The sequence below is a fragment of the Emys orbicularis genome, chromosome 8, assembly GCF_028017835.1.
Source record: "Emys orbicularis isolate rEmyOrb1 chromosome 8, rEmyOrb1.hap1, whole genome shotgun sequence".
NCBI classification, from domain to species: domain Eukaryota; kingdom Metazoa; phylum Chordata; order Testudines; family Emydidae; genus Emys; species Emys orbicularis.
The window spans coordinates 2,427,684-2,450,494 of NC_088690.1; the positions used below are offsets into that span (position 1 = coordinate 2,427,684).

Sequence of the window (22,811 nt, forward strand, 5' to 3'; positions counted from 1 at the left end):
CCACCCTGGCTTTGAGAAAGTTCCCAGGTTTCAGCACATCGGCAGTGTTTTATAACTTTCTGCTGGATTTTAAGTGGGCAATCTGGGCTCTTCCTCATCGACACCACGGCTAAAAGCAGCTCAGGCTCCCACACCTCAGAGGTGAAGTCACCTTTGGGAGGAGTGGGCTAAGGAAAAGGCCAGCAAGGCCACCACCAAGCCCTGTCTACACTGGGGCTTTTTGATCTCTCCCAGTGCAGCTCACACTATTCCAGCTCCGCCTTTGTTAGCAACGGTGGGGGATTTTTCAGGAAAAGGCCTACGGAGACCCTGCCCCACATGCTCATTTGACTCTGGATCAGCACTACAGATTGCCAGCCCATTTTAATTCCCCCCTCCAGGACCGGCTTTAAGCTGATACACCTGATTCCCCGGAATCGGGCCCCACGCCTAAGAGGGCCCCGCTCCGGGGGTCTTCGGCGGCATTTCGGTGGCGGGGGGTCCTTCGGTGCTGCGGAAGACCCGGAGCGGACCCCCCGCTGCAAAGTGCCGCTGAAGCGCCAGACTGCCGCCAGGTATTGGAATTGGGCCCTGCGGGTCACAAAGCCGGCCCTGCCCCCCTCCCCAGGTGTAAGTTTTCCCTCTTGATCACTCTGTAGAGGCAGGCGTGCGTGTACGATTACCCACGCAGCCCTGTAAGCACCATGCACCTCTGCTCCCCTGGGAAAGCAGCGAGCAGAGGGCAGGCAGACAGGAGAGCCGTGCACATGGCAGACTTCAACGCCGCAGCTTTCCCTCCGCCGTTTATCTCAGAAACCATCGTATTTCCACACCAAGACAGTTTGCTGATTACATAAGCACTTGTCTCTGGTGTACAATCTGATCATCAGGCCTGGTCTTTCTTTGTAGACAAAGAGGCCAATAAATCTCACCCCTTATAAGTAGAGGTGCCTAGACAAAGCCCTTTACTGGCATTTAGCAAAATGGGTTATTTTTTGGACAACATAAAACAGCGCCGAAAGCTCGCTTTAAGCATCACGGCTGTTCAGACGAACGCTTGATAAGAGCTAGCAGCTCCAGCAGCAGGAGGGGCAGCACTACAGACTTCTTGTCCAACCCGCAGCTGTGTTCTCATGGCTCCGGCTGCCCCACGGAAATATGGAGGGGACTCTGCCCCCTACCCACAGGGTCCCACGACAGAGGTAGGCCTCTGTAGAGGAGCTAGTGCCAGGCCTCCTTCACCACTCATCTGGTGAGCATAGCCCTTGTGCGCAGGGGTCGTTTTCTAACAGATCTGCTCTAGGAATTACTGTGTGGCAGTTCTCCGGCCTGTGGTATACAGCAGGTCAGATAAGAACATAATGACGGCCATACTGGGTCAGACCAAAGGTCCATCCAGCCCAGTGTCCTGTCTTCTGACAGTGGCCAATGCCAGGTGCCCCAGAGGGAATGAACAGAACAGGGAATCATCAAGTGATCCATCCCCTGTCGCCCATTCCCAGCTTCTGGCAAACAGAGGCCAGGGACACCATGACTAGCTGATCACAATGATCCCTGTTGGCCTTGGAATCTACAAATCACCTGTAAAGAACATTTAAATGACAGCAGAGGGAAGGGCTGGGCTGCAAGCAGGAACTCCTCTCGGTTGAAGGAAGATTGCTGCATCAAAACTTCTTGTTCACCCAGAAATGTGACTACACAGCTGGTCATCACATGATTGCCAAAAACTTGGGGGGACGGGGAGAAGATCACCAGTGATGGGCCTACACTGAATATCCAGCCACACCAAATTCAAGACCTAGCTAAACATGGAGCCAGGCGGCGTTCAATCCACAAGGAGGCTGTGTCCCCCTTTAGGATTTGCCTCGGTGATCGGAGCAAAGGGCTGAAAACCGGACATCTCTTAAGGCACAAAGAATTGTGCCTAACACAGGGTTCAGGTTACACTTCATCTCCAGGAGCTGGCTTATATCCATACCACAACAAAAGCCATTTTGTAAATACATTTTTCCTTATCCATGCTTTCCAACAAAACCTCAGATTATTAATACAGAAAGAATTTTTCAAAGTCTAATGTATTTGTGCGTCCTGTGTCGTCGATTCCAAGGCCAGCAAGGACCACTGTGACCCTCTAGTCTGGCCTCCTGCATCGTCGCACAGGCCAGAAAACCTCCCTCAGGGAGCCCTGCATCAAGTCTGAGCTGGAGCGTGTTATTTATTAAATTGTGGTGCCACCCAAACACCTGAGGTGTTTTCCGAATGCAACGACAGACAGACCCTGCCCCAAAGAGGAAAGCATAATCTGTTCACGTAATGCACTCGATTAACTCAGCTTGGACAAGGAAACAAGAACAGTCAGTTTCCCTTGTGGGCATTCATGCGATAACACGCTGTTGCAATGTTTAGTTTGGAGGGGGAAACAGCAGAGGAATGTTTGAATCCCCACAAAATAGTTTTTATTGCAACTTTTAAAACTTCATGAGACTATTTCTAGCAAATTTAGGTCAATCTGTACAAACCTATAGTTTGGGCCCAAATCCACGAGGTAATGTCCCTCTAAATATATAGCACGTGCCTGTTTATAGATTTCTCTCGCACACACACAGAGCCAGAGTAGTTGCCCAGAGTGCTGTTATTGCAGTTGCGATGTGTTTCCGCTATACCCCCGTTTTCACACGTTTTCATTCTGGAAGCACTCCCGCTCGTGGGATTCCATTTTTGATGCTTAGTTTTTTTGGAAAGTTTGAACAAAATCCCTTTGGCTGGTTTTCAGTTATAGGAGAGAATAAAAAAGCATTTGTTTTTACAATGGGGAAAAGAAGGAGGGATTAGCTGTCTCTGGGGAGGTTCTTCTGCCTGGCAGAATGGAGAAACAAGGTATGGGAGGGGATATCTTTTATTGGACCAACTTCTGTTGGTGAGAGAGACGAGCTTACACAGAGTCTTCTTCAGGCAGAATCCAGTTATTTTAATCATTCAGACAATATGTTAAGAGGCCCAGGACAAGTACTATGGGTACCCGATCCTGCTGCCACTGAATTACCATTGCCTTCGGTGGGGCAGGATCAAGCTCTGGATCTTGCTGGGTGATGAGAACTGCAGTTACCTAGTGCGAAACTGCTGCCTGTGGGAAGGAGGGTAGGGGATATGAGGAGTGTAACAACAGAGCGTGTATATCATCCATAGATCTCAATGTGTTTTACTAGTGTGGGTAAGTTTTATCCCTCTAAAGGGGAAACTGAGGCACACAGAAGGAAAATGACTTGCCAAAATCTCACACGGAGTTAATAGAAGAGTTGGAATAGAACCCAGTCCAATATTTTAGCCAGTAGACCATGTAACATCAGAACAGCCCAAATGTGAAAGGAACGTAATTTAGAAGCATAGGGTTAGAAGGGACCATAAGGGTCATCTAGTCTAATCCCCTGCCAAGAGGCAGGATTTGTTGGGTCTAAACCATCCAAGACAGATGGATCCAGCCTCCTTTTGAAAAACCTCTAGTGAAGGAACTTCCACAACCTTCCGAGGCGTCTGTTCCATTGTCCTACTGGTCTTACAGTGAGGAAGTTTTTCCTGAGATTTAATCTAAATCTGCTCTGCTGTAGTCTGAACCTGTTGCCTCTTATCCTGCCCTCTGTGGCAAAAGAGAACAATTTTTCTCCATCTTTTTGGGAGCAGCCTTTCAAGTATCTGAAGACTGTTATCATATCCCCCCCTTATTCCTCTCTTTCCAAACAATACATATCCAGGTAGAATCATAGAAGATTAGGGTTGGAAGAGACCTCAGGAGGTCCCCTGCTCAAAGCAGGACCAACCCCAACTAAATCATCCCAGCCAGGGCTTTGTCAAGCCTGACCTTAAAAACCTCTAAGGAAGGAGATTCCACCACCTCCCTAGGTAACCCATTCCAGTGCTTCACCACCCTCCCAGTGAAATAGTGTTTCCTAATATCCAACCTAGACCTCCCCCACTGCAACTTGAGACCATTGCTCCTTGTTCTGTCATCTGCTACCACTGAGAACAGCCGAACTCCATTCTCTTTGGAAGCCCCCTTCAGGTAGGTGAAGGCTGCTATCAAATCCCCGCTCACTCTTCTCTTCTGCAGACTAAACAAGCCCAGTTCCCTCAGCCTCTCCTCGTAAGTCATGTGCCCCAGCCTCCTAATCATTTTCGTTGCCCTCCGCTGGACTCTCTCCAATTTGTCCACATCCTTTCTGTAGTGGGGGGCCCAAAACTGGACACAGTACTCCAGCTGTGGCCTCACCAGTGCCGAATAGAGGGAAATAATCACTTCCCTCGATCTGCTGGCAATGCTCCTACTAATACAGCCCAAAATGCCATTAGCCTTCTTGGCAACAAGGGCACACTGCTGACTCATATCCAGCTTCTCATCCACTGTAATCCCCAGGTCCTTTTCTACAGAACTGCTGCTTAGCCAGTCGGTCCCTAGTCTGTAGCGGTGCATGGGATTCTTCCGTCCTAAGTGCAGGACTCTGCACTTGTCCTTGTTGAACCTCATCAGATTTCTTTTGGCCCAATCCTCCAATTTGTCTAGGTCCCTCTGTATCCTGTCCCTACTCTCCAGTGTATCTACCTCCCCCCCCCATTCCTTCAGCCTTTGCTCGTATGGCTGCCTTCCATCACTTCGATTATCTTTGTCCCTCACCTCTGGATCCTTTCCAGTTTCTCTACATCCTTCATACACTGGTGACCAAAACTGGACACAGTACTCCAGCTGAGTCCTAACCAGCGCTGAGTAGAGCGGTACTATCCCCTCCCGTGACTTGCATGCTCTGCCTCTGTTAATGCATCTAAAACTGCATTTGCTTTTTTTGCAACAGCATCGCATTGCTGATTCCTGTTGAGGTTGTGATCCACCACAACTCCCAGATCCTTCTCAGCAGTGCTGCTGCCAAGCCAGTTATCCCCCATTCTGTATTTGTGCATTTGGTTTTTCTTCCCTAAGGGTAGCAGCTAACCTTTGTTTTTGGGGAATTTCATTTTGTTGTCTATCGGCCAGTTTTCCAATTTATCAAGATCCCTCCAAAGTATTGGCAACCCTCCCTAGCTTTGTGTCATCTGCAAACTTGATCAGTAAGCTCTCTATTCCTACATCCAGGTCATTAATAAAGATGTTCAACAACACTGGACCCAGAACAGATCCCCATTTGAGACCTCCCCGCATTCCGACATCATTCCATTAATAGGTACTCTTTGTTTTCAGTTGTTTAACCAATTCTGTATCCACTTAATGGTAATTCTGTTGAGCCCACATTTCTCCAGCTTACTTATCAGAATGTCATATGGGATTCTGTCAAAAGCCTTGCTGGTGTCCAGGTATATTATGTCCACCGCATTTCCCCCATCCACCAAATTAGTTACCCTGTCAAAGAAGGAAATCAAGCTGGTTTGGCATGATTTGTTCTTAGTAAATCCATGCTGGCTGCTAGTGATCATCCCTCCATCCTCCAGGTATTCACAAATTGTGTGTTTATACATTGCTCTAGTCGTTTTCAAGGTATCAAAGTCAGGCTGACTGGTTTATAGTTCCCTGGCTCCTTCTTTTTAAAGATGGACACCATGTTAGCCCTTCTCCAGTCTTCTAGGACTTCTCCTATCATCCATGAGTTTGTGAATATTATTGCCAGTGGCAATAATATTTCATTTATATATATCTATCAGGGGAAATCTTTGGAGTATATACTAGTGCAAATTCTTAATTCTTTGAGTTAAATACGAGAGAGAGAACACAACAAATCTCTTCCTTTTATAATCCAAGGACCTCATGACTCAGAGCCCCATGTAATTTGCATGCTGTCATTATGCACATTTGGGAAGAGGTGGATATGGACTAAGGGAACAATGGCCCTTAGTGGGGACGGTAATCAGATAACAAGAACACACACTCATATCCTGGAAAGAGAATCTTTAAAAAAAAAAGTTTTTAAAAATGGTCTTATCACAAGGTTAGGGGGTTCTGGTGACATCAACCCACAGCAGTGAAGCTCATGGGATAGGACATCAGATCCCTTGAATCACACAGCAGCACAGCGTTATTTATTTCCTTCCATTCGGAACATGCTCTATTTAACCTTCCACACCAAACCGCTGTACTGGAACAGTGTCAACACTCTGACACGTCCCATTCACTGCGCTCTGGAGAGGGCCCCAGTACCTTTGATGGCATTAAGGAACCACAGAATTAAAGAGGTTATCTGCTGTGATTGTCTATTGGTTAAAACAAAAGATTTGCTACAAAAGAGTTTAACAATGTTTGTACAGCGCTTAGCACAAAAGAGTCCTGGTCCAGGACTGGGGCTCCAAGACACTATAATAAAATTATTATTATTATTATTAGAATCAACAGCAAGGAGTTGCAGTGATGGTTTATGTTCAACCTGCTCTACGAGGCGCTAACCCTGACCCCATGCAAAAGGTAAACCTGATTCCCGGTTAGAGAGAAACTCTTGGAGCACCGTGCGTCCTTCGCGTTTACCTCTGTACAGAAGGGAGTAAGCTGAGGGTGCACCACCGGCTGCACATACATGTGAAAGGTGGATTCAATCTCCATCGTCCTGCCATTTAGCTTCAGAATGGGGAACTCAATGATTTCCTGAAATAAGGCACAAAAGAAAACAAGTTGTTATAAAAAGACGACAGCTGGGAAGACCCAAACCAAGCTCTTTGGGGCAGGGACCATCTTTTTGTTCTGTATTTGGACAGCACCTAGCGCAGTGGGGTCCTGGTCCAGACTGGGCGTCCTAGGCCCCATGGTAATACAAACAATACATTAGAGGAAGACGGCACCTCCCCATTTTAAGAAGGGGCACACAGCTCTAAAAAGGAAAAAACTAGGCCCCATGTGCACAGTAAGCAGGAGAGTCGCCCAGGAAGGAATGGGGTCGCAACATTGCTATTAGGAAGGATTACACGTTTGCAGTTTATTACGGTAGCTGCCAAAACTAGGCAGCAAGAACTTACTGCCAAGTACCTGTCTAAGTCGCAAGAAGCCCAAATTTTCCCACCAGGATCTGATCACCCTCACGCAGAAAGTCAGCCTGCCACCTCTCTCAAAACACTCCCCACAAAGCCAACACACAGACACATACAGCAGATCCATTGTCACTTAGCCAGTACAATCCAGAAGCAGTACTCTGAGAGAGACCAACTTCATCAACTTTACCAGGGGCCCTTCTGAAGGATGTAGGACATGAGACAATTGCATAAAGCGCCTCCTGCTGGGAGAGGCTGGAGCTGCAATGTGCTCTCCCACAGCCTGGACTGCTAGGCCATGCTATACCCAAAACGCTGTGATGGACCAGGAGCTCCCTCACCAATGCAACCTTTATGGTATAGAGCCCTGCACAGACACGGGCTTATTCCTTACAGCGAATTTATGCTGATAGGGAAATAGAAACATTCTTCACCAGGAGAGCGTTCAATTATAGGAATAATCAGCAATCAAAAATTTACATGGACCTGTTAATAAAAAGTTTAAACAAAGCCAGTTACGATGGATTTCTCAATTATTAAAAAATATACATGAAATTAAAAGATCCAACCCCTGAATAAAGGCAATAAAATCCTGTGTGTTTGTCCCCCCCCCTTCTCCCCCCAAGTTTAATGTAAGAGAAGTGACAATTTGTTTGGTGTCTTTAAAGAATAATTTGTCTCTGTTATTTAATAGAGATGCATGGCACCAGGGTTCTGGAGTGCAAATGAGCCCATTGAGTGATAACCATGCAACAAGCCTCTCAAATCACTTGAGGGGGAGACGGGGAAGAGCGGGAGAGAGAGAGAGAGAGAATAAAAAAAATATTGCTTTTTAATATTCAAAAACAGTTTGCAAAATTTAATCAAAGCACAGCAAAAGCTAACATTTTTACCACTTTGACATTTTTATTAGCGCTTTCATAAATTTTTAAAACATGAATGGAATTAGTTTAACAACAAAAAACTGCCTGAAAACATCTGGAAGAGACAAATAAATAATACAAAATAAATAAATAAAAGGCAACTCTTGTGAGTAAAATTAGCATGTGGAAAATGCAGTCGCTGCAGAGTGGTTAACGTAGCTTTCAGCCCCGGCTGCAACCCCAGTGACCCAGGCACGGAAATTATTGTGAGGTCATAAATACGAGATGATGACATCACCACACGCTGAAAGCCAAAGGGAGAAGGAGGGGTGGGGGGTTGGGAGAAGGAACAACACATAGCACGGATTTCCATTTCACATAGTATATATGAATACACTGCTACAGGGTGAATGACTCCTGATAGCTCCTGATCCAAAGACTTGGGGGCGGAGGGCGTAAAGGGGGCAGACACAGGGTAGGCTGTGGAGTGGAGTAGGAAACGTGGGAAAGGCGCGTCAAATGAACAGAAGAAGAAATAAGCGTGACATTTAGCCTTAATGCAAGGTTAAGGTGGAGAAATCCAGCAGCAGGGAATGCCAAAGCGTATGGCTCCCCCACAACATTAACCCTGCCACATGACACACTACAAACACGCAGTGGGGCAGGAGGAATTTGGTTCCCTGATTTTGTAGTGCATGATTTCTCTGCCTCAGCACTGCATGAAGGCTCAACGTTTCTCTGTAAATACGCTTCAGGGAACACTGGTCAGATTTTGCAAAGGTCCCACATACCACTCAGACCTAGTCCCATTCTCACTCTGAACTCACCGAATTCAGTCATTTGAAGGGTCACCCGAAAAAGCGAAACTGGTGGTCAGAAACAGGCTTTTGTTCTTCCCCCATGTAATCCTGAAATGGCCGAGCACACTTGGCTCGACTTCTCCCTCCATACCATCACGGCAAAGCAGACGCCCAGCACTGCGAGTTTCAGCTCAGGAGGAGAAGGTTTTAACAAGTCTGGGCATATATGAGAAGGGAGTTACAATGAAAGCATTTTGTAGCCTTCGCGACAGGGAGGGCTAGCTAACAGCTAGTGTTCTCCTACCTGCCAGCCTTCCATTCCCAAGCTCGAGGACCCCTTCGTTCTCCAAAGGGCCGAGCCCCTTCAGACCCCACTGACTTCAATGGGAGCCGAGGAAGCGCTGCAGCTTTTCGGGTTGGGCTCTACATGAGGCTCTACTGTCCAAAGGTGTATCTCCACCCCAGGATGAAGGGAAAAGAAATTGCTCTCTCCCAGATGGAGAGACAGCCACAGACGGTATGTGTGTTGCCCTGCAGAGAGCAGTCCTAGGGGAACGGATAGCTCCTGAGGGGCCCATCAAGTGCCCAGAGGTGAAGAAGGGCTGAAAGAGAGCCTTGCATGGCGCTGCCCACGGAACTGATGCGCAAAGGTGTCAGTCATTTGCTTCTAGACCAGAGGCAAAAATCTCTTTCAGGAGGGTTGGATTAAAACAGACTGGGAAAATAAAAAGCTGAACTGAAAAACCTGGAAAATGTAATGCTATCAAGAATTAATACCGGTCTGTGGCCACAGAGAAAAAAATGACTAGCAACTTGGATGTCTTGGGAGAAAGACTAACAGGTTTATTTTGGCTTATTTGGTCAGTTTTTCAAGGGAGTGGCGAGGACCTTCCCAAAAGGCTGTTTATCTGAATGCTCCTTAGAGTGGAGATTTTTCCAGTCTCTGGCGATGTTTGCTCCGCTGGTATCTAAGGCAACAGATACCAGCCCCATGATATCAGCTCCACTCCTCACTAACAACATTAGCCAGTCCTGCAATGAAATTTAACCTGTGACACCGCTGTACTTTTCATTTAAACTTTCATTTGGAGAGAAGCAGTGTTCGGAGACCCTGCAGTTTGTCCTACTAATAAAGACAAGTGTTGGGGCCTTTAAAGGTGCCATTCATCTTTTGCCTTTATTAAATTCAATTTTCTTAAGCCCATGATGCATCATGAAATTAGGAGTTGACATTCCTGTGGAAACAAAAATATCTATCAAATATAAACAGGAAAAAAGTCCTCTATTACCAAGAATGTATGGCTTAAAGTTGATCTGTTTCCACTTTAAAAAAAAAAAAAACACCAAGCATATGGCTTGTTTTAGATATCCAAAATGTTATTACAGATCTAGAATTTCATTAGTAATTATTATGAAATGGTGAGCCAACCCTCCCTCCACCCTGACAGACTGCGATTCAGAAAAGCAGCCAGGCACCCATATACTCTCACAACTGGTCTGGCTAACTCTGAAGTGCTAGGTTACATCTACACTGTCAAACCGGTTTTGGGGGGAAAACATTAAAATTACAGGTACACTGGAAATTGGTCCATTTTCGCTGAACGTAAAAACTGCCCAGGATCGCCACACACATCCGCATCTAATTCTGGCCTTAGGGAGCATTAATGCCAACTTCAGTGTTTCCCAGATCTAGTTCCACCAGCATTAGTCTCTCCCATCTCTAGCTCTTTTTTAACTGGTTTTTTATAGATTTCTCACAGTCCAAGCTGAACTGGTAAATGCAAACATGAGGAGGAGTTCGGAATGAGTTGGAATCGTTTTGGAGATATTTGGAGATTGCAAATAGCTATATTCTACCAGGAATACGAACAATCCATTGTGTACACCCATTCTCATTGCAGTTATATATTTTATTTAGCAGGGTAGCCTAACTTGAAAGGAAACCTGGAATTCAAATTGCTGGTGATAAATAATACACTCTTTATTAGCCTTTCCATTATCATGAAAAGTTGAATACATTTTGAATGGGGAAAGTCTTTGGCACACAGCTCCAAGTCGCTGGCACAGGCATTTGCAATTATATTGTGGGAACAAAGAGATTTTAGCAGGTCTGAAAAGACACCACAATTCCCCCCCATTGTGCTAATATACAAATGTGGGAAAAGTTAAAATTAAAAATATCCTGTTACCAAATCTGTTTGCTCATATACATGAGTCTGCAGTTCTTTAAACTAAACTGTATGACAGCGCACTGATAATTTTTGCCCTCCTTCCCAGCCACCCCAAAAGAGAGAGACCACATGCAAGCACTCAGAATAACCTGCCTGTCCCATGACAGTTCTCTTTGAAACAGCTGGTAGGCTGCATCACAACTAGCTGATTGAAAGCTAACAAGGATTTCCTTTTCTGAGGGATTAGGAAAATTCATGAGGGCCTGTAAAATCACCTCTATAAATTCAGCCTTTTACTGCTTCACCCTCACTACATAGAACCATAGAACCATAGAATACCAGGGTTGGAAGGGACCTCAGGAGGTCATCTAGTCCAACCCCCTGCTCAAAGCAGGACCAATTCCCAGACAGATTTTTGCCCCAGATCCCTAAATGGCCCCCTCAAGGATTGAACTCTCAACCCTGGGTTTAGTAGGCCAATGCTCAAACCACTGAGCATGAAACCTCCTGCCTAAAACACCAAACTGGGGATGCAGGAAGAGGGGGAAGGGTAAATTAGTCATTTTAATTCTGCTGATAATAAAGAAATTAAACAGTTACGCTCACTAAATGTGTTCCCATAATGGGGAAATCTCTTGGGTATAGAAACAAAACAGCAAGAGTTACACTGCTATTCACAGAGGAATCCTTTGCCCATAATCTTGGATTCTTGGAATCTTACCATTATTAGATTACAAGAATAAAATACACAGCAAGATCTTCCAGGCTCGTCAAACCCTTTACCCAAGTGTCTATGTGAGGAGTGGGCGGGGCATGCTCAAAGCCCCGTATTTATTTATTTAGGTTAGAGACTATTGCCCATTGAGTTCAAAAACTACTCTGGAGTATGATTTATTCCATCCCCACCCCGCCCCTTGAAGAAGCTTAATAAATACAAAGGATAAAAGGTGCCAGTAAAAATTAGAGCTGACTGTTCAAAATGCAATAAAAACAAGTGGGTGCTGCCCAGGAGGGAAAAGGATTTTCCTGGTAAGAAAAAGGACAGAACTTTCTGCTAAGACACAGACCTCCTTTGACACCTTCCAAAGGGGGCAGAGGCAGGAGGGTCCTCCGTGGAGGGGACACACGCTCAATGGCCGCGCAGTCTGTTCAACTGTTTTTCTTTCGAAGACAAAAGTCATTTTATGCAAAAAGAGCTTATTTCTTAAACAAACACTCGTGTTTTTGATTTACACCACGGGCTGCTCCTAAATAATTTATGGCGGGTTAAATTTATTGCACAGCCCTGGCCGGCTGCAAATTCGAATTGCCAAATAATTAGATTTTAGGGCAATGCTTATAAATTATCCGCCGATTTGTCCGGACTTGTTTGTCAGTTGCTTTGTGCTTCAGGTCATCTTTGGCATTTCACTGTTTGTGTTTTAATTGCTGATTTACACTTTGACAGATGAGAGTTGATGCCTCCAAGTTTCCGGGCGGGGGGGTGGAAAGAGAGGGAAGAATCAGAGCTTTTAGAAAGCTTGTTTCTCCCTTTTTTCCAGGGCAATTAAAATAGAAAAAGGGACAGAGCCTGGACAGTGCAAACCTAACAGATTTGTCTTTTTTCCCCTTCCTTAATTATTTTAACTAAAGCTGTTTTCAAGTTGAGCAGTCCTGCACTGGCCTCCAGGGGCGACTGGCGAGATTTGCTCACAGGTCTTATCCCCAATAGCGAATTTCAATTAAACTGACCAAAACACACACCAGACAGACAACAAGGTCAGCAACGGAGGAAAAAGAGGAGAAAAAATAAAACCACAGGCCGTGCTAACTTTCTGAAGGATGGTCATCTAACACGTGCATGTGCACACACACACACGGTGTGGAATACTGCAGCACACGGTTTGAGGCAAGTTACTTTGCGTATTCGTCAACCCTGTTCAAGAGCCCTTTGGGCAGCAGCAAGCACCAAATTAGTTCTGCCAGAACTACCTGGAAGAAGACACACACATACATGTGCACACGCACACACTTGCCAGTTAAATTCATTTAAACAAATATATCCTGGGAAAGGAGCCGAGAAAGTGCAGGTTGGGGGAAATCCTAGACTTTCACACTCAGCATCACTCAAAGGAAGAACAAAAGGGAACAAGGGAAAGCACCACAAGATAACGAATCCTGCAGAAAATGTTGACATGATGCCAACTTCTGCTGCTGGCTCTTGGAATACTAGGGTTTTCTTCCCGCCATCCCTGCCTCTAGGATCAGTGTACTGCCTGCCCCTAGGATCAGTGTACTGCCTGCCCCAAATGTTCAAACATCAGAAGTCAGGCCCCCAAAATCATGAGACTCTCTTGACAATCATGACATTTTCTTTAAATGATCAACTGAGGTTCTTTTTCTTTAGTGTTCTGGGTTCTGAGCCTTTAGATCACACTTCGGTCATATTTTCAGGCTTCTCTCCACAACCATGACGGTGAGAAATTTTTTTTATTATTTATTTATTTATTTCAGTGAGACTCTCGGCGTCCATTTAATCAAACGACTCCAGGAGCTTGAGCTTTAAGACAGACGCCAAATATCGCAAACTTGAAATTTGCATCACTGAGATTCACAGATTCCAAGGCCAAAAGGGACCATTCTGATCATCTAGTTTGACCTCCTGTGTAACACTGGCCACAGAACATCCCCAAATAATTCCCAGAGCAGATCTGTTAGAAAAACGACTAATCGTGAGTTAAAAATTGCCAGTGATTGAGAATCCACCAGGAGCCTTGGGAAATTGTTCCACTGGTTAATGACTTTCAGCTTTAAAACTGTACGCCTTATTTACAACCTTACTTTGTCTGGCTTCAACTTCCAGCCACTGGATCGTGTTCGACCTTCCTCTGCTAGACTGAAGAGCCCATTATCAAATATTTGTTCCCCATATAGGTCATTACAAACTGTGATCAAGTCACCCTTAACCTTCTCTTTGTTAAGCTAAACAGATTGAACTCCTTGAGTCAATCACTATCAGGCAGGTTTTCTAATCCTTTAATAATTCACCTGGCTCTTCTCCGAACCCTCTCCAATGTATCAACCTCCTCCTTGAACTGTGGACACCAGAACCGGACACAGGATTGCACCGGTGCCAAATACAGAGGTAAAATAAACTCTCCGCTCCTACTCAGGAATCCCATTTATGCAACAAATAACTGCATTAGCCCTCTTGGCCACAGCGTCACACTGGGAGCCCGTGATCAGCTGATCATTCACCATGACCTCCAAATCTTTTTTCAGACTCACTGCTTCCCAGGATAGTGTCCCCCATCCTGTAATATGGCCTTCATTCTTTGTTCCTACATTAAGAACATTTAGTCATGCTAAAATGCATATTGTTTGCTTGTGTCCAGCTTACCAAGTGATCCAGATTGATCTTTAGTAGTGACCTGTCTGCTTCATTATTTACCACTCCCCCACTTGTTTCATCTGCAAACTTTATCCAGAATCATTTTATATTTTCTTACAGATCCCTGCAGAATCCCACTAGACACACATCCAACTGCATGATGATTCCCCGTCTACAATTACATTTTGAGACCTATCAGTAGGTCACCTTTTAGTCCACTTAAAGTGTGCCATGTTAATTTTATATCTTCCCTTTCCAGCTTGCTGTTCCAAGCCACAACCACGTCCCTGGATGAGAAGGCTTGGGCAAGACACCCCACTAGAACGTACCAATGCAGTACAGCAGCTGGTGGGTGAGAGACACTCAGCATTCCCTCTCCTTCCCCCAGGAGCTGAGAACATTGTCTCACAACCAAAGGAAGCCCAAAGAAAAACAACAAAAATGGTCAAGGGCCAGTGGGACTGACTGAAATGAAGGAGAGACCAAAAGAGTTTGATATATATGATTTAGCTAAACAATGACTGGGGGGGGGGGAGGGGGCACGTTGACAGGGTGTCATTTGTACGGACATTTGAAGGGTGTAACACCATGGAAAAGGGAATTATTCAATCCAACATGGGGTAAAGCTAGTTTAAAGCTAGTGGGGGAGATTTAGGTTGGATATTAGGAAAATCTTTTTCACTAGGAGGGTGTGAAGCACTGGAATGGGTTACCTAGGGAGGTGGTGGAATCTCCTTCCTTAGAGGTTTTTACGGTCAGGCTTGACAAAGCCCTGGCTGGGATGATTTAGTTGGGGATTGGTCCTGCTTTGAGCAGGGGGTTGGACTAGATACCTCCTGAGGTCCCTTCCAACCCTGATATTCTATTATTCTAATCCATGAGCCCTAAATGGGAAAGTTTTCAACTAAATACCCGGAAAAATGTCTTGACCGTGACGTGTGTTAGAGCATGGAATAGTCTCCCACAGGCAGAAGACGTGGCCCCATTGCTGTGGATGCACCAGAAAGTGTCCTGTCGGGTACACCCCTGCCCCAGCACCTGGGGGACTGAGTGGATGATCCACTTCTAATGTCTATGATCCCAAAAGTACTTCCAGCCCCAGAAAGAGGAGACTGGGACCAAGAACTGAACTGGAGCCACAACTTCGATGACGAAAAACCTAAATCCTACTTTTTAACAGTTTTTTCCAATCAAGCTGATTGAGGTCCAAGGCCTCATCCCAGGGCACACAGTGGCTGTGTCTGCACTAGAGCATTATGTCAAAAGTTTCCCACCTTTGCTAACAGCAGTGCCGCTCTGTGAGCACGAGCAATGACAGGAGTACTAGTGTTCACAAGGCTTCAGCAGCCACCATCATCTAACCCTGCTTGGGCCCAAGTCTGCATATGGAGCCATCTCTAGTGCATTTCCTCTGAGATTTTCAAAGCCACCTACGGCAGTGGTCCCCAAACTTCTCACATGCCCCCTTCTATCCCCCAGATGCTCAAATCCTATTAAAGTTAAAGGGAACTGGGCACCCAAATCCCCTAGGTGGGTTTGAAAATCCAGACGTAAGGCTCCAATTTAGCTGTTTGTAGACTGGGATGCTTCCATTAGGAAACATGACAGAACCACTGACGGATCCCACATTCAGACAGACAGCTCATCCTCCTCATCCTTCTTTGCTGGCCTAAACCCTCCATTTCTCATTTACTCCTGAGCTGATCTCTGCCCATCACACCTGTCTGCCTCCCACGCTCCCCCAACTCCCTCATACACATGCTTTGAGCCTTCTTACTGCTCCTTGCCCCAAACCATTAGTTGTACAGACTCTCCTCCCTTCCACATTCAGAATCAGCAACACAGAAATAGCAACATCATCCATTTGTTTCCTCAAAAGCCACTCACACGTCTTTGATTGCCCGTGGTACGAGGCTGTAGAGCTTCAATAGCTGAAGCTTGATGTCATGATGAAGATTTGCAGCTCAGACCAGACTGGAAGCCACAGCATGTATTACCCTGGGGGGCAGGGTAAGCTGGGCTAAGCCGATCCTTGCGCTTCCAGACATTACCTTTTTATCGCAAAGGACGACAACCCACACTGAAGCCTTTTTCAAGCTACGAAATAAGATGGCAAATGCTGGCTGTAGGAGCTGTTCTCCTTCTCTGATCTCAGGCAGACTCTTAGGGCTTCTCTACACTACCCGCTGGATCGACGGGCAGCGATCAATCTAGCGGGGGTCGATTTATCGCGTCTAGACTAGACGGGATAAATCGACCACCGAGCGCTCTCCCGTTGACTCCGGTACTCCACCAGAGCGAGAGGTGCAGGCGGAGTTGACGGGAGAGCGTCAGCCGTCGACTTACTGCAGTGAAGACACCGCGGTGAATAGAACTAAGTACGTCGACTGCAGCTACGCTATTCACGTAGCTGAAGTTGCGTAACTTAGATCGATCCTCCCCTCTCCCCCCAGTGTAGACCAGGCCTCAGGCTCTTCGAGCCATGCCTTTTCCTCCCATCAGCCACTGTCAAAATCAACGTACTAAAAACCCTAATGCACCAGAGTTGGCACTGTTCGGCAGAAGACACCTTCTCTATGAGGTTGGCCATTTCTTTAACAAGCACTCCCTCATGCCTGACGCAGGGGGTGCAAGTGACATTTACCCTGAATGCTGAGAGGCCCCACATTTTTACCTTCTTGTTGCCTTACCAAAAAATTTAAAAAAATCAGTCATTCACAACAGGCTCTCCCCTCTGCAGCCTGAAACAAACTCAGACTTTCTTGTATTAAGGTCCAGAAACGTTTCCCTTCCCAGTTGACACTAAGCAGCGCAAATGATCGACATTACCAGTGCTGGTAAAACACACGGGGTGGGTGCGAAGGTCGTGTTTGTGTGTGTACCGGGGCGTTATAGCCATGCCAGCTAACAGTAGGCTGCAGTGGATTTTTGATTTGATTTTATAGACAGGGCCTAACAACAGAATCAGAATAACTCTGCCAACAAACCAAAGTCTAATAGATAACATAATGATGGCTGGCAAGCCAGCCTAAGAAATAGGAGAGAGGGGACAAGCACAAAAATCTCATTACTAAAAGGCTGGCTATTCCTCACTCCCTGGGGGATTAGCCACTGATTAGCAATGAGACCTTAACAGCACTAAATCCCACTCCCTTCATCCAAATTAGAGATCATATACCCTATGACCAGAACAAGGAAAAGAGGAAAACGGAGACCCTACCCAGCCCCTCTCGGGGACCCCACAAATGAACAAGTGAGATAACAATCCTATTTTGCAGCTGGCGAAACTGAGGCATAGAAAGCTTACTGACTAGCCTACGGTCACACAGGGGTCTGTGTTAGAGCCAGAGTTAGAACTCAAGAACTCCTGGCTCCAATTCCGTATCCAAACCACTGTCCCCTGGCTGCCTACAGCCCAAAAGGATTTCAGTGGGGTGGGCAGAAAAGTGACCATGAAGTTAGATGCTTTCTTGGAAAGTTCTTGATGCCTTTTTACTCTCTGAACTTTTGTTTTTCCCGCTTGGGCTCAGTCCCAGATCTCATTTTCTGAAGAACAGCCACTCAGTTACTTTTGAGTCAGACGTGTCCTTCCCTTCTGGGATCAATCTGCAGGCTTTAGGCGATGTCTGCACGACAGATCTCACAGTGGCACAGCTGTACTGCTGTAAGGTCTCCCATGTAGCCGCTCTACGCCAACAGGAGAGAGCTCTCCCGTCGGCATAATTAAACCACCCCCAACGAGCGGCGGAAACTATGTCGGCGGGAGAGCATCTCCTGCTGACATCGGGCTGTCCACACCAGCGCTTTCATTGGTAAAACATGTCGGTCGGGGGAATGGTTTTTTTCACACCCTGACCGACAAAAGTTTTACCGACAAAAGTGCTAATGTAGACAAAGCCTTCGTGATAGTTCAGATGCTCTTCTGAGCTCAGGTAACTTAAAAATATTGTTTGGCTTTAAAGCATCATACTTGGAAAGGACACAAGATGTCCTCAGCAAGCACGGATGACTCAAATCTTACAAATATGGCTTTGAAATATCTCCACTATGAATATTTACAGGCAGCGTTTGTACCGCACACTGCACAATGGGGCTAGGAACGACTGGAGTTTCAAGGTGCTACCACAATATCATAAGTGCACTAAACTACGGTGCTTGTTCCCTTAACCTCAGGCTGCAAACGTGTTCAGCTGCACAAGGCGGGGGAGGGGATATCTTTTACTGGACCAACTTCTGTTCGGGAGAGAGACCAGCTTTCGAGCTACACAGAGAGCTCTTCTTCAGGTCCGGAAAGGTACTGAGAGGGTCAGAGCTAAATACAAGATCCAACAGATAGTTTAGCATAAGTAGTTAGCACATATTGTAAGGGACCATTCAAGGAGAAGTGGCCCGTTAACACCCCTATAATCACAGGACAGAAAGGGGGGTTAGTGGGTTACAGTTTGTTGTAATAAACCATAAATCCAGTGTCTTTATTGAGACCATGATTTTTAGTGTCTAGCAACGTTATGAATTTAAGCTCCCAGGTTTGTCTTTTGAAAGCGTTGTGCAGATTTCCTTTGAGGATGAGGACTGAGAGGTCAGATATAGAGTGACTGCTTGTGAAAAATGTTCACCCACAGGTGATAGCTTGCTTCTGATGATGAGCTTGAAGAGGTCGGTGGGTTGTTTGAAGGCCAGAAGAAGGGGTTCAGGAAAGATTTATTTCAAGATGGGGTCCCCATCGAGTATGGATTGTAGTTGTTTGATACCCCACATGTGTTCCAATATGGGGTGGTAGGTGACAACTAAGGGTGTGCGGTCAGAGGGGGTTTTACTTGGAGCGGATCTGGATCTCCCTTCCCCTCTCCCCCCCATGGTGAGTGCTGCTCAACTACCTTCTTCTGCAACAACCGCCCTATTTAACTATGCAATTGGTTACTTGCTCCATGGTTAATGATTGCACAGCTAATGGCACAGTGCTCAAATAGTGTAGGGGCACTAGTGCACCCTGGGATACATTACAGAGTTAGGTTGACACAAGGCAGCTTACATTGACCTAACTCTGTAAGCGTCGACACTAATGTCGTTCCCACCGATGTAACTCACTCACCATACCGACTTATTAACTCCCCCTCTGTGAGAGGCATAGCACGTAGGTCGATGCAGTCAGGTCGACGCAGCGTCAGCATAGAGACCGAGTTGCTTACGTTGACTGTAGCTGCCTTTCAGTGTGGACATGCAAAAGCGATGTAATTACTGCAGTGGCTGTACGTCAATATAACTTAGGTGAACTCAATTTTGTAGCATAGAGTTGCCATTAGTCATTGGTCTCAGTGAGCTGCTAAGCAAAGGAGCACTATGACTGCTTTAAAGCAGATGATCTTATTGGTCTGCCAATAACGGATTGGTCCAGACCTGCTTAGTTCTCAATCAGTACCCTACGGGTCACCACCTGAGTACCTAGTATTCTAGGTTTGTTGCTATAATAATGGTGGTTTATATTTTTTAAAGATGAAGTTGCTTTGAATATTTTCATACATCAGAAGTCCTGCCTGGTGGTTTAGCGGTTGAGCTCTGCAGGAGACCTGGGTTTGATTCCCGCTCATGTTATCTAGCTCCAAGGGCTTTAAATAAAGACAGTTAATTCTGTAGCCTGCAGCCATGTCAGATCACATGGGTCACAGCAAGACGTGCTCTCTTACTACTAGAATGGGGGAGGCCCCCCAAGGTAAAACAACTGCCAGGGAGAACACGTCTTTTCTGCGCCAGACTGCAGCTGTTATTTCATACCCTAAAGAACTTGTTCTGAAATTCTGGTTGCACGTCTCCCATCTCTACCGATTTATTTTCTGTTTTTTAGTTTTCCTCTTTTAAAGGAGGGAGATTATATGCAATTGGTCACATTAAGATCTCAACTATAAGACTGCACGAACTGCATACGATAAGGTTCCCACAGCATTGCAACAGGGACACATGCTATATGGGAAAACATGGTACAAAGGAACTGCACCTTTTCGGTTATTTTAGAGTACGTCTGTAGCACGGTGTGTTTCTGCAGTTTATACGCTCTTAGCATAACTTTAGCAACAAAGCAAAACCCACTGAATCATTTTAGCACATGCATCTTTAATAGCATTCCTCCGGTAACACCATAGGAATAAGCTGAATTCAGAACTATTTATTTAAACTACAAGTGTAACCTGAGCGGCATATAGATAAGTACTCATGTACTACTCCCATTGTAATGATTATGCACGAGGGAGCAGAGTTAAGGTCACCATGGGAAACAAGTCTGAATTTCTTTACTTTTGAGCAATTAAAAATCAACCTTAATGTGGGTTTTGTCAGAGGATTTACAACGCAGTCAAGTCCAACGGCCCTATGAAAACTGGGCTAAAAGAGACCTGCCGCTGGCCCAGGGAGTCCTAGGCAGAGGAGGTCGCCAGCGGAACTTCTCCCTGTCTGCAGTCCCGTGTTCACAGTGGAACCAGGCTCACACTCAGAAGCAGCCCCACCCCCACCCCCCCCAAAGGTCCCACCCGCTGCCCGGTCTCTTCCCCTGAAGCTCCACCCGCCATTCACTCCTCTCCACCCCCTCCTCCCACATGCGGCAGGGTCTCGGAGAGAAGAGTCCATGTGGGGGCGCAGGGCAGAGTGGGAGGTAGGGCCTCAAGGCAGAAAGGGGCCCACAAAAGATTAATCTGGCCCTGCCTGTCTGCATTTGGCTAGGACAGTGACCATTCCCTCTGATGCTGGCCTTGTTGATAATCTACTGTATTCCCTTCTGGCCTCCAGATAGGACTATTGCAATACAGTCTGCTTGGAGCGCCTCTTGAAAAGCACCTGGAAGCTACTGCTAGTGTGACACTCAACTGCCTGCCTAGCCCCTGGGCCCAGCAGCAGGGAGCACATTATACCAACAGTATTCTTGGTAGTCTCCGCTGGCTTCCAGTGTGCAATTCAAGGTGATGCATCTGACCTATAAAGCCTGACGAGATTTTGGCCTGGCTAGCACAAGACTTGCCCAGCTCCCGATGCACCATCCCAACAACTGAGATGAGCAGGGCCACATATCTATGGCCAATCTCTAGTTCTGCTTGAAGCAGGGCTGGGTGTTGGCAGTAAGGGGCCCACTGGCTCTGGAAGTAGCTTCTCTGCTGAACGGACAGAGCCCGTTGACCTTCACAGCATTATGCAAGGCCTATCTTTCTCTCAGACCTTCTCCTGAGGGAATGGTAGTGAGGAAAGAGGCTGGGAGTGGAAGAAAGTGGAAGGCTGATATTGACGGCAAGGAGCACAGCATGCTTACCAATCTGTGCACGCACACTCACTATATTAATCGAATCAGGATGATGGGCAATGCGGGTTTGAACCTGGTCGGCATCTCACACAGCTACTAATGGGACTGACCACTGGATCAAGCCGTAACGACACAAGTTTAGTTTTAAAAGGATTTGAGGGCACTCCTGTTCCCAGCCCTCAGAATCCCACCTTGCTAACCCCTCGGTGTTTCAAGTGTTAGGAGACACGCTATGCACTTTTTCTCCTCTCAGACTTCCTCACCTTGCTGTCAAATCTCGGAGTTGGCAATGGGGCATGTGAAATTATAACCAACACACTCTGTTGTCCCTGGGCTGCTCTGCTCACCCATGACTAGACCAACAGAATCCATAAACAGGTATGTTCTTCCTTGCACACGTATAGGTTCACCTTCAGTATTCAGGTGTGCATCTATGAGGAGCCATCCCATGCTCAGGGAGTTTACACTGATCTGACAAAAGATGGGCTGGTTTGCTGCAGGGCTCTATTACCGTGTAAAACATCTACCACCTCTCTCCGGCTCCCCAAGCTGGGAATGTTAAAGAACCACAGCATCTGGCACAGGCGTGGGAGTTACGGGGCAGCCGCCACGTATCCCGTCACTCAATCCCTCTGGCCAGCTAAGGAGCAATGCTGTTGGTGCCCTAAGGCAATCCCATTGTCCTTAAACAAAAGGACGGTGGCCGGGACATAAGACCCCAAGAGGAGACTTGTGAAGTGTGAAAAGGGGTCAAAATGGGGGATCTTCAGGGCTCCACAAGGGATGTGAAGAACTCAGTTAGGGATAAAAAAAAGTTAAGCATGCACTGGTCACAGCAGAGCACTTCCCATGGGTGAATCCAGCTAGCTCTGCAGATGCTGTATCAACGCACCTGAGCATAGTTACGATCTCTCCTTCAAGTTTACTGTGAGGAGTCAGAGCAGTGCAAAGGGTAGTTACTGAGAAAAGTAAAGTGATATTGTGGGGTCGCATGTTTACTATGTGAGAGAATTCTAGGCTTAGTTCACATGCCAAAAAAATGGACTTGGCTAGCTGCTGCCACTACAAAACTGGAAGCTGAACACCACTTAGCACAGGGGTGGGCAAACTACGGCCCGGGGGCCGCATCCGGCCCTCCAGACGTTTAAATCTGGCCCTCGAGCTCCTGCTGGGGAGCGGGGTCGGGGGCTTGCCCAACTCCATGTGGCTCCTGGAAGCAGCAGCATGTCCCCGCTCCACCTTCTACATGTAGGGGCAGCCAGGGGGCTCAGCATGCTGCCCCCACCCCAAGCACCGCCCCCGCAGCTCCCATTGGCCAGGAACTGCGGCCAATGGGAGCTGCGGGGGTGGCGC

The 22,811-nt window shown here is 46.6% G+C and overlaps 1 protein-coding gene across 2 annotated transcripts in view; it reads right to left on the reverse strand.

Moving 5' to 3' along the window:
* The window catches only part of ERI3 (ERI1 exoribonuclease family member 3), a 227,623-nt gene that overhangs the window by 189,284 nt on the left and 15,528 nt on the right, over nucleotides 1-22,811 (reverse strand). For both annotated transcript variants that reach the window (XM_065409400.1, XM_065409401.1), the window contains exon 3: nucleotides 6,476-6,592. In XM_065409400.1, the coding sequence (XP_065265472.1) occupies nucleotides 6,476-6,592 (117 nt within the window). The remainder of the gene's footprint in view (nucleotides 1-6,475; nucleotides 6,593-22,811) is intronic.